Below are 16,453 nucleotides of genomic sequence, written 5' to 3' on the forward strand. Positions count from 1 at the left end.
CAGGGAATGACTGAACCAAATTTGGCATAAGGGTCACCTTTGTGTGAGTTCTGTTTCTCTTTCAGACTGGTTCAATTTCTTGTAGTCCAGGGTGGCCTTGAACTAAGAGATATTCAAGTTCAGAGGCCTTGAACTGCCTCTGTCTCCTGAGTACTGGGATTAAACGTGTGTGCCACCACTGCCTGGCCTCTTTGGCTAACTAGTGTGACTAGCTAGCTTTGCATTCTGATCTTCAGGCAAGCTTTATTTGTTAGATCATAAACAAAATATCACTACAAGAAAAAATGCTGTTCAGTTGCTTCAATGGATTTTTTTTTTAAAAGACAATTCCAGTTGGACATATGAAAAGATGCCTGATGTAAAGAGAACTGTTAAGCTCAGACTAAAAGCTTTGGTCTTTGGTACTAGCCAACATTAAAATGTATAGGAGATTGTTTCACACGTCCCAGTAATAAGCTCCATGGGGAGTGTGACCTAATAGGACCAGAGGAAATTCAACTTGGCATCTGGGGAAATTAAGAGAGCTTTAATTTTTTTTCCTTTGCTAATTATATTCACTTTGTAGTTAACAAAAGTAAACCTGTGCAGTGATTCTTTTCTGAAAAAAACAAAAACAAAACAAAACAAAACAAAAAAACAAAAATAAAACAGGACTAAGTGGCTATCTGGTGTTGAAAAGAGCTAATAACTCAGAACTTTCTTCTATTGGCTTAAAAATATGTTAAGATCTTGTCACTGAAGTCACTTCTGCAGACACATTCCTTAAAGGGATCAATATGGATCTGACACGGAAGCCTCCTCCTCGAGGACTAGCTCTCACAGCACTGGAAGGAGCCACACCCGCTGCCAAGGGGGAAACGCATCAATAGTCCTGTCTAGCTCTGATGCCTGAAACCCACAATGACCAGAACTGCAAGATACTCCTAAATGTGCAATAATGGCACATATACCTTCGTGGTAACCAAAAGCTACCTAATTAAACATAAGGCCTGTTCAGTAGGAGGGAATTCATCCCTGGCACTCTAAACTTGGCCAACTACTCAGGGCTAATGAGTCCATGGGACCTAGAGAAGAGTCTACTACTGACAATTTCATAAACCAGTATTCTTTCTCACTGCATTCTCCAGCACCTACAGATAAGTGTAGTTCTCACCCTTCATCAAAAAAATACAAACAAAACAGAAACCTTCTTTTTGTAGCAGAGGTGAAAGCCACAATCAGTTGGAATGCTGAGATCAACTAATCTTGGAGTGCTTGTTTCCAGTTAACACACTTACAACACAACCCCTACCCTTTAGACTCAAAACTCATTGGACATTGTGCAAGATGAGGTGGAAAGATCGAAAGAGCCAGAGGACCAGGATGTCTGCCTTTAGATATCTCTCCATTGAGAGAGAGGTGGGAGAAGGGTGTTAGGGAGAAAGGAGTAGACATGGGTGTACTTAGGGGGAGGAGTGGCAAATGGATGTAATCAAGATATCAAGACACATTGTGTGAAACTCCCAAAGAATTAATTAAAATATTGTATTATTAAAAAGAAACAAACAAACAACAACAACAAAAACCCAGGGCCAGCCAGAAGGCTCAGCAGATAAAGAGATTTGCCCTGCTAGCCTGGTGTCCTGGATCCAATCCCTAAAATCTATGAAAATATTCAGTGAGCAACCCATCAGGTCAAGGCTATCCTGACATCCAACACACACACACATACACACGCACGCACGCACACACAAGTGCCTAAATACTTTTTTTTTGAAAGTTGAAGAGAATTCCACTGTAAATTAGAAGTCATATTATTATACAATAAATGGACATTTTAAAATGCACAAACAAACAAGAATGGACATAATTACAAGAAAAAAATGAAAACAAATAGTCCCACAAAATTTGGATGCAATGCAATCCATCCAAGGAAGCCTGGTATCTGTTTTCCAATCCTCAGAACTTTGAAATGGGACTCTTCACCACCAGCAGTGGCTACAGCCCACATCCTGAGGCCAGAATCAATACTCACCTATGCAGCCACAGAGAAACCACACCGGTCAAATTAAGAGGCTAAGAAAGGGGGAGGGTCTTACTCAGGAAGCCCCAGAAGCAAGTGAACTGGGATTTGAGGTACATTCTCACACTGTGGGTTAACCTGTGGTAAAGGTGGTGAGATGAATCTATAACTGCAAAGTACCTATGAGAATATGTACACTGGAAATACAGTCGCCAAAGATGTTTCAGAGTCCATTTTGCCAAATCGCTAAGCTTCCCTCTCCTCCCTTTTAGCTGAAAAAGAATACATCTCTGTCCCTCAAATACCGGATGGATATAACAATTAACTTGACATAATAAGAGCAAGAGTACTGGCACCAGTCTCACAGTCAACAAGCTCATAGAGTGGACAGAACACAGCTAAAAATAAGCCTTGTGTACTTTGCATTTGGTCATATTGAATTAAATAATCAATTCAGAATTTGAAAGCAAAGCTTCCAAACCTAAGAACTGAATATCATCACATGAACTTGACCATTCCTGTGAAGAGGAATTAAAAGGAGTAAAGTTAGACCCAGCTGGTAACGGGTGATAAAATAAAAATTTTTCCAGGCACATCCATATGCTCTTGGATTCTTGGCTAGCGACTTCTCTGGCCTTCCATGCTCTATTCCTCATCTTTTCTGCCATCATGTAAACTCGGGGATCTACACCAGTGTATTGGACACTGCTGCACATCACTGTTACCTAAAGACAACACACAACATTTGATACACATAGACTCGTCTGGGCCTCAGAATGAGTTAAAAGCCCCCAATATGACCATGAAGTCAGCACTGAGCACCACTTAGGTACACAATGTGGCTAAAAAAAACAAAACAAAACAAAAATCCACATTTCACATACAAGTTACCATTGCCTTGCCCATACTGAGCAAATTTTGCACTAAAGATGGTAGGCTGTTTCCCCATGTCATTTCTTTAGCGTCAGTACCACAGCCATGGAAATAAACAAAATTAGCAAATAGACAGAGTTTAGCTGACAACATTTATCACAATTCTGGCATTGATGGCAGAGTGAACGCAACATATCCCTAATAAGGCACCACACACCAAATCTGGGTAAAATTTATGCAGGGAGATGTTTCATTTCTTTGACCAGAGACAGGACATGGTTTGATGTAAAGAAAAAGAATAAGATACACTAGAGAACAGGAAAGGATCAGCTGGTCCCAGCTACCGAATGACACCACGGGAAGAAAAGAGATTCAGGAGTTGTGGTCATGGGTGATGGATGCCCTCAGAACTCAAGCTCTGCCACTCAAAGTCAGCTTGTTTAGATGTGCTGTCCAAGAGCAGCAGTGGAGAAAATGCAAGCCACCTTATTCAGAAGCCTTGGTAGGTCTGTCTGGCTCAGCATCAGAATTGACCACATGTGCAAAGGCCCAGAGTCCATGCTGTGCTAGGTACCAGCATCTTGAATGAAGATAGAGTTATCTGTTCCTGGGGTTCCACCAAAATCACTGTGACAGGCACTGAGGGCTGGGGAAATGGTGGCAAGGTGTTTATATCCTTGTGTGTGCATGCATGCGTAAATATTTTTCTTTTTAGAACAACATATTTTATGTGTAGCCATGCAATTTACATATGAAGTAGTAATTTGATAGTTTTAAACCAAGGAAAATGTGAAAAAATTCAGGTTACAAACCCCTCCCCCCGGAACAAGTTAAAAACAGCAACAACATGTTCCATACAATCACAAAATTCCCAAACTATGCTTTGTGAGCCTCCTTCCCTTTTCTCACACTACCTCTGGTTCCCCCTTGTGGTCTCCTTGTTCTAGTTTCCTTTCCTCTTTCCAGTCCGTGTGTCCTGCACGCCACCCCACCCCTTCCTAGTCACCTGTTATTACCTTCTCTCTCTCCTTTGTAAAGCTTTATTCACACCTACACCTGTGTACATGCATATACAGTTACATTAGAGACAAGATCAGCATATGAGAGAGCACATATAGGTTTTGTGTTTCTGAGTTCGGCTGCCTTTCTCAATATTATACTTTCCAGATGTATCCATGTTCTTACAACTTTTTGTGATTTCACATTGCTTTATAGCTGAATGATATTCCACTGTATATAGGTATCACATTATTATTATCCATTCATCTGTTGATGGACCTCTAGACTGGCTCCATTTCCTTGACAACATGAATATATCAACAGAAACCATGAATGTGTAAGTTCTCTTACACATGGAGTCCTTTGGGCCAGGAGTGGTATGTAGATGAGTCAAATGACAGTTATTTTTGGAGGAACCTCCATTTCTATAATGGCTGTACTAGTTTGCCCTTCTCAGTCAGAATGACTATCATAGACAACAAATGTTGGAGAGGATGTAGGAAAAAGCAAAACAAAAAACCAACCTTTTATTGTGTCCTGTTTTAAGAGTATCCAGTCGGAGCTCTGTAGATTATCAAGACTAGAGTTAGGCTAAATCTCCATGGGAGGAAGGAGTGCTAAGAGGAGAAAGGGTGGCTGCAGAGGATGGAAGGAAACATCTTTTACACCAAGTTCACTTTACCTTGGCAACTGGAGTCTTGGCAGGGCCTAAGCCAATTACAAGACCAACTCTTGCAAATTGGAGTCAAAACAAAGCAATTTTTGGATTAACACCCCTGCACATCTCAGTTTGGTGGCATCATTAAAACCAACCCCACACTCTACCTTAGCAGGACTGACCCACTAACATGGCTCCCTGGTCTAGAACACAGGCTGGGGCTTTGGCTTTCTTAGTAATGTCTGCCTGAACTTTCTGTCCCCTGGTTAACCTGATATCATTAAGCATGCTCCCAGAAGGCTCAAGATGGGCCATCTTCAAAGACAGTGTACACAAAATAATGAATAAAGGTTTAACTTAACACCGACACCTCTCTTTGCCAAGGCAATTAGAGTCGTAAATAATCCATGAAGCCCAGTGCTACAGTCCTTCAGACCAATAAGGGTAAAGATGAAAAGGGCCTTACATAAAAGCACGAGGTCAAACAGTTACATCTACTTCACATGCACATTACCAATTAAGTAAAAATGGATAAAAGGGTAGGGAAGATGGCTTTTGTTTATAAAATCTATGTTGAAAAACCAAAATGACAGGTTTTAAAGACAGGATGTCACAGTGTAGGCAAATCAAATCCCTGAACAGCATTAACATGATATATGAGGACACGTGACTGCCTCCTACCATAAGTATGGAAGCTTAGCCTCTACTCTACATGTGTAGTTTTTAATAAGCTGTCTGAGCCACTGTTCACTATAAAATTGTATACAGTTCTGCTGTCCCACAGGGCAGCCAACTGTAGCTATTAAGCATTTGAAGCAGGCTCAGTCCAAATTGAGACACATGCCCACCATACCTATAAAAGTTAGCACAAATAATTAATGATGCTATCTCATAATTTTGTATAACTATTTATATAAAATAACATGATAAAGTGATAGTATTTCAGATATATTAGGTCAACTCAAATATGTGGTTATTTATCATTTACATTGACATCATGTATTATTAAATATATATTACTTTATATCATTTACATTATGACATTTGGTGTTTGAATAAAAGTAAATATATCAATAAAATTAATTTATCTATTTAATTTAAATTTCTTTTAGGTTTATGAATGTAAATTTTTTATTCTGGATCAATTTCCATTTAACACTAAATACTTGACTTACATGTGAATTAGAATACATACATTGTTTAACCAAGAGCTGGTTTTTAAGTCAGTAGCTTCTACTTTATAGGCCCATACAGTTACAAAGAAGAATGTATGAGTTGTTTTTTTTTTAAATCCCATTCACAATGTCTTCATACAATATAATACAAATACACCTGTATAATTCATTAGAATAAGTAGGGTTTGCTAAGAAAGTGTTCCCCAGCATATGAAAGAAAAAAAAGTCCAATGAATTAGAAAAACTGGGCATACACTGAGTGACCAAAAATTCAAATTAATAAAAATTTAAAAACTTAGGCCCTGAAAAGGAACGTCTAATGATAAAGGAAAATTTAACTCCTTAAAAGCAGGAGTGCTATGACTGGCGCCTGATCCCCTGCTCTCAGAGAAAGAGAGGTAACTGTCCACCACTCCTGTTGACATTCCTTTGCTAATTACTGGTCATGAAGATTCCCCAACCCCGGGGGATAACTGACAGACCCTGTGACTCTGTAACCCTGCAAGCCCTGTCTTATCTCAGTCAAATGTATCTCCCTTAAATGTATAGTTACTAACTCTGTACTTTGTATGACTTTAAGTAACCACGGAAACTCTGTAATTTGTGGCCTTCAACCTCATGGTCTGCCCCTTTAAAAGCTTCTCTTTTTGGCTGGGTGGCATCTCATTTGCCTGCCATGCAGTGAGATCCTAGCTGGCCAGCTTGAAATAAAAAGAAACCTTTTGCTTTTGCATCAGAATGTCGACTCCTTGGGTTAGTTGCTGGGCTTCTCGAACCTGGCACAATAACACAATTTAGAATAATAACCTTGTTAATTTTCTCAATTTAAAATTCTAGCCGGGCAGTGGTGGCACATGCCTTTAATCCCAGTACTCGGGAGGCAGAGGCAGGAGGATCTCTGTGAGTTTGAGACCAGCCTGGTCTACAAGAGCTAGTTCCAGGACAGCCTCCAAAGCCACAGAGAAACCCTGTCTCGAAGAACCAATAATTACAAAAATAACAATAACAATAATAATAATAATAATAAAATTGTTGGGCCCTTCCCCCATTGGGGTCTGCTGACCATCTCGTGACTAGGAGTTTACTTGTTTCCCTCCTTCTGACAAGGCCTGAATGCAAGAATGTAAAATATCCGCCCATCCCTATTGCCAGAGGGACTTGGGGACATGAACTTCTGACCTGGGTAGTTTTCCACTGTACCTGCTGACTGGTATATAAGTCTTCCCTCCTTTGAAATACATGGCATTCTCCTTGCAAGAATGACCTGCTGTCTTGTCTTTCTTTGAATCCTCAGGCCCCTCGCCAGAATCTGTGAGAAGTGTTGTAGTGCTGACACTACATAAAATTCCACCTTTAATGCAATACCAATTAACACACTTCAGCATATTTTTTAGCTGGACTACTGATACATTAAAAATTTGGGTGGGTACAGAATCAACTAACCTGTTCACATAGGGACTCACAGAGACTGAAGCAACAACCAGGGGGCCTGCATGGGACTGACCTAGGCCCTCTGCATATATGTGACAGTTGTGTAGTTAGGTCCTCTTGTGCAACTCCGAACGGTGGGAACCGGGGCTGTCTCTGACTCTTTGACTGGCTTTTGAGACCCTACTCCTCATATCGGGTCCCCTTGCCCAGCCTTAACACATGAGGAGGTGATTAGCCTTACTGCAACTTGATATGCCATACTTTGTTGACATCCCTGGGAGGCCTGACCTTTCCTGAACAGAAATGGAGGAGTGGATTGGGGACTGGGGACAAAAGATTAGGGGGAAGGACTGGAAGAGGAGGAGGGAGGAGAAGCAGCAGCCAGCATGCAAAATAAATAAATACATTAATTAATTTTAAAATTTTTGAGTGGGTAAATAAACATGAAAACAGTCAAAAAGCTGTTAGAAGAAAGGTCAGCTATGTAAGACAGAAGAACATATTTCTAAGTTGCTGTGAAGGAATTTGTTATTAGATAACGAACAGAGGTCTAATATATAGAATGGTGGGGACAACTCTAGCCTACTGTTGTGATAAACACCAAGACCAAAAGCAACTTGGAGAGGAAAGTGTTTATGTGGCTTATAGGTTAGAGTTCATCATCAAGGCTGAAGAGGTGGATACAGGCAGATCCCCAGAACTCACTAGCCAGAGAGCCTCACCTCCCTGGAGAGTTCCAGACCAGTGAGACACCCTGCCTCCAAACAGCAAGTCAAGGGTGGATGGCATCTGAAGAATGACATCTGACACTGCACCCTGGCCTCCACATGTACCTGTATCCATACAAGATTAGCTTGTATACACACAAAAATACTACAAAGCTAACCGATAAAGTACAATCAAGGGAGAGTTCAAATCTACAGGAAGTTCTTAAAATTCAAGTGTCATGTTTTCTCTCATATGTGAAATCTGAAAAAAAAAGATGCAAAAATAGGAAGGGATGAAGGAGAGAGGGGGTAGAGAAGAGGCAGGCAGTAAGGTGTGGTGGATGTGATCAAAGTGTGATCTTTGCAGGGATGAAGATGCCACACAGAGCTCATTATTTCAAATAACTATTATACACTAATAAGAAAGGAAATATTAATATAAAATAAACTTTGTATAGGAGCACAAGTAAACAATTCAGAAACAAATCAAATACTAAACTTATCCAAAATGTAGGTAGACTTACAGAGGTAACCTCTCGTGCTGTATATTATCAGAATAGAAAAATCCACTGTGGATTGCTGAGAAGAGCAAGAGATTATTTAATAATCAGAAAAATGGCACTTCTGATTATTTCCAATGGAAGCCTAAAGTAAAATAATCCTTCCAGAAAATCCAAAATATGTATCAAAGGTTATTAAAACATACAGAGTTTTGACCTAGAAATCCCATTTCTAGAGACTTTGCCCAAGGAAATAACTCAAAAGGGACAATAAGTGCATAGTGATGCTTGTTCTAGAGTTCTTTTAAAACCAAAGCACACAAAAAATCTCAAATGGCCTAAATATACACCCAGCAAAAACTTCTAAGTAACCTGCAGACTAATTAAAATGACAAATTAATAAAATTAACAGCAGTCTTTGCAGCCAACAACTATTGACCCCAAATATGTGCCAGTCATTGTTTTAGGAGCTCATCTACAAGTTTCTTTCATTCACCACCTTCTTGCTCCAGCTCCCAATTAGCTGGCACGCAGTGGACACACAACACATGCTAGTCAAAGAATTACTTTGAATTATTCCTTGGGCAAATTCTGCTCCAGTTGCACGTGGTTATAGAGTATATACATGGTAGAAGGTAAACTGAAGGAGGGACATTTCTATGCAGCTGTAAGACATCACCCATGACTCTAGGGAGACTTTTCTGGGATGTGACTGTTTTGTGTCATCTATGATCTTATATGTAAGCCCAACAAACTGGCTGAGTGAATGGAACTGCTGTTTTGGCCCTCCCATCTGAAGTGATATTATACCCGTGAACAAAACAGACAAAAAGCCAGAGGGTAAGAACATGGGAATGTTCATTTGTTAGGGAGTAAAGAATAAAAGCCTCGCCGGGCGTTGGTGGCACACGCCTTTAATCCCAGTACTCGGGAGGCAGAGAGAGGCAGGCAGATCTCTTGTGAGTTTGAAGCCAGCCTGGTCTACAGAGCTAGTTCTAGAACAGCCTCCAAATCAATACAGAGATATCCTGTCTCAAAAAAACAAAAAAGAAAGAAAAAGAGGAAGGAAGAAAGGAAGAAAGAAAGAAAGAAAGAAAGAAAGAAAGAAAGAAAGAAAGAAAGAAAGAAGCCAAAGGCACCCATCCCCACACTGACATTCATCCACAGAGGATCCTCAGCAGAGATGCACACAGCAAACTCCTCAGGGCCTTCACAAACCACCTCTGCCTGGGCAAACTTCCCTGGGATGTTAACTAGGCACCAGCCTCAAGTTTCACTGTTAGTGAAATGACAGAATGCGGGGTGGATTCTCTATACGTTAGACAACCTAATTTAGTCTACTATTAACTGAAATGACACATAGAGACTCCCGGTTAGAAACCCATATCTGATGAATCTTTCATTCATTATTTCGGTCCCAGCTCCCAACCAGCTGGCACACGGCAGGTACACCACACATGCTAGCCAAAGAAACAAGACAGCTTAGTCATGGTTGGTCTAGCCAACTGAAATGGCTTCCTAAAATCTGTCCTTTACAAGAACTTACCTTGTTCCTTTTGTTGTCTTTGATTGTAAATTGAGCATCGTCTTCTACAGCATCACAAACATTTCAAGGTGGCAATTTAAAGAAGAAAGCTTAGAGGTTCTAAACACTTAGCATGTTTTAAAGAACCATCCCTACTCCAACACTTCAGCACTGTAACACTAAACAGAAAATACCAGAAGCCAATGGGGAGGTCTGCTTTTTGTTTTAAAGTATACTTCCTCAATGTTTTGTAAAGCATGGGCTATAAAATTGTTCCCACTTTCTTCAGGCGAGAGCCTTTGGCAGTCTGGGTACCTGGTTATGACTGAGCCTGTTGTTTGCCTAGTAGCCACTCTCCCTTTCATGTTAGTAACACAACACTGAGTAGTAATGTGCTCAGCTGGAAAACTCCATTTCCCAACGTCTCCTGCAGATGAGAGTGAACGCAAATGAGGCATCTGTCACTGTGTGGCACTTTCAACAAAATCCTTTATTTCCCCCTTCCATGGTTTTCTTGTATGGAACTCCTGTAAGAGAGCTGACACTCAGCAATCATGCCAGCTCTGAATGAAAATCTCATGTTCAGGACTGTGAAGTAGAAAGGCCCAGGGAGGATTTCATGCGCTTGGCTTGATTGGCTACTTCTACACTAGCTTCGAGAGAGGAAAATGGTATTCTATGTGAACCATTTCAGTCTGTGATTATGAAAACTGTGTTCAGACACCCATTTGGGTTAGCTAGGACAGCAGTAAAGAAACCTAGCAGTATTTAGCCTTCTGTTTTACCTGTTCTTGCTTTCTGGAAAATATCTAACTTTAAGTGTTTCAAGTTTATTTCCTTGTACCCGACTTCACCATTTCTAAGAATCTTTAAAACATGTCAGTTCTGTTTCTTTTTTTAATATTCTAGCCCAGGCTTGTCTAGAACTCACTATCTAGTCCAGGCTGACCTTGAATATACAGCAGTCATCTTGCCTCAGCCTTCCAAGTGTTTACATGATAGGTGTGAACACCCAGCAAACACGATCAACTTGTGTGTGTTATGAGAATTTAAAAAGTACGAATTGAGAACTCTCTCAAAAAACAAACAAATAAAACATATATACGTGTGTCTGTCTGTCTGTCTGTCTGTCTGTCTGTCTGTCTCCTGCCCTTCACTCACTGTAGAGTTCAGCCTCTGTGTTCCTGTAACACTCCAGACTCCTCTGCCTTGAAGACTCTGCCCAGGCTGCCCCCTCTACCTGCAACACTCACTAGTCAGGTCTATAGCAGGCTCCTCCTATACCTCTTTCGTGTCACCTGTTCAAGGAAGGCTAGCCCAGTAACTTCAACATACTTTTTGACTGAGCTGACATGGTTCTTTTGGGGATAACCACTTTGTTACAAGAATCCACAGCAGTCCTGTCAGTGACTATATTAGTGTCATGCTGAAATGAGAAAGTAGATTAGGCAAACTCTAAGATCGTGTCCAAATATTCTCAGCTCTGTGTCCAAATGACTCACTTGGCACTCACAGTGCTTTGACCCAGCAATACTCCACCTGTCCAAACTTACACCATCCTCCTTTCCTCAGCCTGTAGCCATGTTCCCAAAGTCTAACGTAAGCCATGTTCATTTATACCATTTCTTTCAAGCCATTGTTATTACCTTCACCACTTTCTAGTTCTCAAACAGATTCAGTGCCCTTTAGAGACTATCTTCAGGCTAGCAGCATTCAGCAGGACCTTTGAGACTGTCATAAATGTAATTGACCCAGCACAACCCTGGACCTCCTATAACAGAATCCCCCTTCGATTCTCCACACCCAAAGCTGGCACTACGGGGAGGCTCTGCAGTCATTAATAAGCACTGACTAAAGTCCTACACGTAAATAGGACCTATGCCACCCACAGCAAGCTCCGTGTTCAATTAACAACCTGCCCACTAAGATGATTTTCTGCCTACTTTATTTAAGTCTTTTCTTTACAGTTTGGTTGTAAACAACTTATAAGAGCACAGTAGCTGTATATCTCGCCAACCTAGAGTCAGGGAAGAGAAATTCATTCAAGTCACTTCAAAGGAGGTGAAATGGTTTAAGGCTACATTGGGAATTCAGAGTAGTAAACTAAGGACGGAGGGCAGAGGTCTGGTCTTCCTGCTAGATCTTGCTTCCATTCTCTGACCTTTACCTGGTTTCTGCTGCCTATTTGGGTATTATAGCCACCCATTTCCTCTCCAGCAAGCCCATTCAACTCTGCCCCCTTTGGCTTTGATTCTCATTCTGCCTCTAAGCTTAGTTTTCCCAGAATCGATATGAAAGCACAGGGAATCTTCTCTACAAAACCACATGGTTACAGGCTTGTGTATCACTCAGGGATTGGCTGCCCATGAGTGAGGAGCCCACCCTGTTCCAATCAGCTGAGGACTGTGGTTTAGAATAAGGCCCTATCTAGCAAGCAGGAGCTGTCAAAGATTATTCATTAGGAGAGGAACCTCCACACTTCCAACCCACAGTCCCAGGGATACTAGAAATTAATAAGGTGAAATCAACCAATATGGGAGGGAGGGTAGGGCCCTTCACCCAGCAGCATGATGACCCTGACACTGTGCGGGATACACAGGACTATACAGCCTCAATAAACAGCAGCGCTCATTTTCCCAGAGCTCCCAAAACAAGTGTGCCTCTGAACTAGGTGACTATGGTCAACTCAGCTATTCTAGGCCAGGTTTCCTCAACCATCATACTCCAGTTTCAACAGCCTCCAGAAGTGTTGCAAGATCCCATAAGGTAATTGTTGTGAAAGTGCTTTGAACAATACAGGTGCCAATCAAAAATACTGCAGCCTTTCAAATACTAATGCAATTCTCTCAAAGTGACACAAGCTTTATGGTGTTTCCAGATTTCTTCTTCCCGCCACCCCCCTTAATATACAACCATTCATCAGTTGCTATTATTTGAAAACACCAAATAGTATAATAATATCTTCAACACCAACTATCCTCACTTCGTAGCTTCCATGGCTCAAACGATGTGCATTCATTCATTTCACTCAAAATTACCAAAAAAAAAAAAAAAAAGAATATGTTTATGCACTGAATTCCTGAATTCCTAAGTAAGATACAGGTCAATTTTGACTTTTGTGTCACCTTCTGACATAGCAATTTAATTTAATATTTTCCTGTCTCTTCAAATCAGAAAACCCTACTTATCAGAGCTAGGAATCCCTATTTTTCACAAGAGAGTGGTACAGCTCTTACTGCCTCCCCCCTGTTTCTTTGCTCCCCCCTCCATCGGAACCACTGTATCACCTACCTCATGGTCAAGGATAAGGATAGGGGCAGGGATGAGAATCGGTGACCATAACAAGATAGATTAGTTCTCAAAATCCTGCTATCCTGCCTCTTACAGCGTTCAAGGACAGGATTATAGTAGTAGAAAAACAAACAAACGTAAGAAAATAAAAGCGTACCGTTTTAGCTTTGCTCTAACAAATAACAAAAGCAAGGGATGTTTACTGAATGCCTGTCACATGCCCGACAAGGAGGTGGAGGGAGGGCTCCTCTGTCAGATTGCACAGCATTTCAGTCTTTCCCAAAGCGCCCTTGCCCATAACCTAGGGCATCTGTTGCACACTTCCTACAAGTGGAGCCACTCAACAGCTGGCCCTGGGTGGAGCAAAGAAAGCAGCATGCACCTTACTCAAATCAGCTCAGCTGGCCAAAGTGCAGGTTTCAAGCAAAAAGAAAATCAAAAATGAAACCTCGAACTAGAGCCTGGTGAGCCACAGGGGGCAGAACTGCCTAGACTGGAACGCCGCCGGGTACCCAAGGAGCACCCAAACCCAATTAAGGCTCCTCCAGCCCCAAGAGGCTGGGAATTGTGGATCAAAGAATCGCGACGTCTGAGAATGGCAAACCGGCTCTTCGGGAAGCCGTGATGTGGGGGCAGCACAACAGTGGGTGCTGGAAGCTGGGGACAGTGGGTTGGGGATCTTTTCATGGGGATGGGGAAGCTGATTGGGAACAAGAAGATTGCAAAGATTGCGCGCTACTGGCTGGGTGAGGGGAGGAGGGAAGGGGGAGGCCGGGAGAGTGCGCTGGGAGGCTGAACAGTCGCGTTGCGGTGTAAAGGAAGCCTTGGGGCTCCCGCCAGCGCACAAATTCATAGGTTTTGGATCCTGGAAAGCATTTGCCTGTGCACGGAAGGCAGAGCTGGCGGAAGGGTCCACTGGGGATCAGGGGCGACAACCAGACAGCTGGTGGGGGGGGGGGAGAAGCATGGGACATGATGTCTCTTCCTGGATACACACACACACACACACACACACACACACACACACACACACTGGATACACACACACACACACACACACACCACACACACACACACACACACACACACACACACACGTCGGACCCCAGGCTGTTCGCAGCTGCCCCCACGCACTCTGGGTTCACAGCCTCTTGCTGCGGCGGTCACTCACCTTCCGCACGAGAGCGGATCTCCGACACTGTTCTCCGCATGGTGGGCATCACTACAGCCCCTGCAGGTGGGTCTCGGGCGGGGACCTTGCACCTGTCACGGCGCCACGCGGGAGGGAGAGATGGCTGCGCCGCGCCGAGGGCTCAGCTGCCGCGGGACCGCGCCTCCCACCCAGGGCAGTGTTGCCACCAGGAGCCGCCTGGGCACTCGAGCGGGAGGAGGAAGGCGACGGAGGAGCTTCGCCCGCAGAGCCGCCTAGGTCTCCTGCAGCGGCCGAGGGACGGGCTCGGGGGCGGAGCCGGGGCCGGCGCCGGAGGCGGAGTCTGCGGGGCGCGCGCTCACTCGCTGGTCTCCTGGAGTGGGACCGGGACAGGCTCGCCGGGTCTCCGGGTCCCGCCCAGTTCGGGCCGTACCATCCGCGGAGAGGGGACATGGATATCTAGTATTCTCGGCCTCTAGGCCCTTCTCGACCTTCCTCAAGGCCAGTACTAGTGTCCCAAGTCTTAATAAAAGAGGAAGAGCTATCCTAGTTTCTGAAAGCTCTGATATCCCCTCCAGCCCTGCTTTGGCTCTGCAGTGCTATGGAACCGCCAGTCCTTAGCACCAGGGTGTTGGGTTCGGTGTGGACAGGCTGAGGCTGGGGATCTGAGATGGTCAGGGTGACGTCTCTGCTGGTGTGGGGGATCCTTCTTTCTCCATCTGGGTGGAATCCTAGCCTAGATCAACTCTCAGGCTGACGCCTGGCCTGAGCTGCACTTGAACCCTCGATAGTAGCAGGCTGTGAGACCTGAAACCGTGAGAGCCCCTCCTCTTCTAGTCTGGGAGGCTTATAATATCTCAAGCAGCCCATACTTTACCACTTCAGCCTCTGCAACCTGTTAAGACTCTGAAATTGCAAAGAAACCAACTGTAGACCACGTGGTTAACCAAGCAATTCAGTTGTTTGTGGTTTCTACTCCAGAAAGTTCGATGTGGTAGTTTATCCTCAAAGCTCAGTGGGGCGTTAGTATAAAATCTATAAAGATGTTAATTACTAGTCCTTATATCCTAGAGACCAGCACAACCTCAGAACTTTTTTATTTTGTGTAGTAAAATTCACTTTAACAAGTTGAGACAAATGCAGCTTTTTAAATTTGTTTCTCATTTCACCCACGAGATTGGATGGGGGCAACTTTGTGTCTCACAAGCCCCTGAGCTGGGAAGGAAGGAATAACCAGGTAGAAGCAATTGGTTTCATTCCTCTTCCTGTATTGCTCTTCTGGACACTCAGTAGAAAAGGTTTTATATCAAGGCCTTTCATTTGTGTTCCACCCAGATCTGGGAGAGAGAAAAACAGGAAGAGGTTTAACTTGAGAGAGGGGATTACAACTGGAGCATCGGGGAAAAGATAAATAAAATCTGATAAAAGCATCTTCTCTCCATTTGTGGTATTTCCTCTACTTCCTGTAGGTTGCACTGGCTGGCTAATCAGAACTCTACCTCACATTAATACCCATGCGGTCAATACATATTTATGAACTCACTCCATTTGTCTCATATTCAGAGGCTGGGATGAGAACAAAGAAAACGTATCTCCAGTGTTCTTGAAATCTTTCAGGTTAGAGCAGACTCAAAACAAACACAAATATGCCCATGCCAGCGATGGCCATAAGTTAAAACTGTAATCTGTTGAAAGAAAGAAAATGAATATATCCTTATCAAGACTGTTATCGCTGGCCATTTTTACTCCTCTTAGCCTCCACAGTCTCCTGGGGGTAAAGCAGGCTTCCTCTTGATTGATATAAATGAGTCTGATACAAGTAAATGACTAACAACGAGGGGGGGGATCAGCTTTTAAAGTAAGCAAACAAATGGGCAGGGGGGGGGGGGGGTAGTTTCTCATTAACACTTTGCTTGAGATTTTTATAAGCCCACTGCTTAGCAAAATGACCTGTTTGATTTACAAGCCATCTCTTTTGTAATTACATATGATCCCCTCAATGAGGTTCACTTTTGCTTATTAACTGATTATAACTTTATAAAGGGAGTTCCAAGGTTACCTGTTTTCTATAGAGCCGTCTGATATGTGTGTATTAGCCTAGTTCGGTTCATACAGGAAATGAAAACAGTTTCTCATACAGAC

General features: G+C 42.9%; 1 protein-coding gene across 3 annotated transcripts in view; it reads right to left on the minus strand.

Annotated features, from left to right (window-relative positions):
* Positions 1 to 14,624, minus strand: part of Atp8a1 (ATPase phospholipid transporting 8A1) — a 224,491-nt gene extending 209,867 nt beyond the window's left edge. For all 3 annotated transcript variants that reach the window (XM_027390824.2, XM_027390823.2, XM_027390822.2), the window contains exon 1: positions 14,333 to 14,624. In XM_027390824.2, coding sequence (XP_027246625.1) covers positions 14,333 to 14,381 — 49 coding nt within the window. In that variant the 5' untranslated portion in view covers positions 14,382 to 14,624. The remainder of the gene's footprint in view (positions 1 to 14,332) is intronic.
* Positions 14,625 to 16,453: the final 1,829 nt, after the last annotated feature.

Source organism: Cricetulus griseus, assembly GCF_003668045.3.
Source record: "Cricetulus griseus strain 17A/GY chromosome 1 unlocalized genomic scaffold, alternate assembly CriGri-PICRH-1.0 chr1_1, whole genome shotgun sequence".
NCBI classification, from domain to species: Eukaryota; Metazoa; Chordata; class Mammalia; order Rodentia; family Cricetidae; genus Cricetulus; species Cricetulus griseus.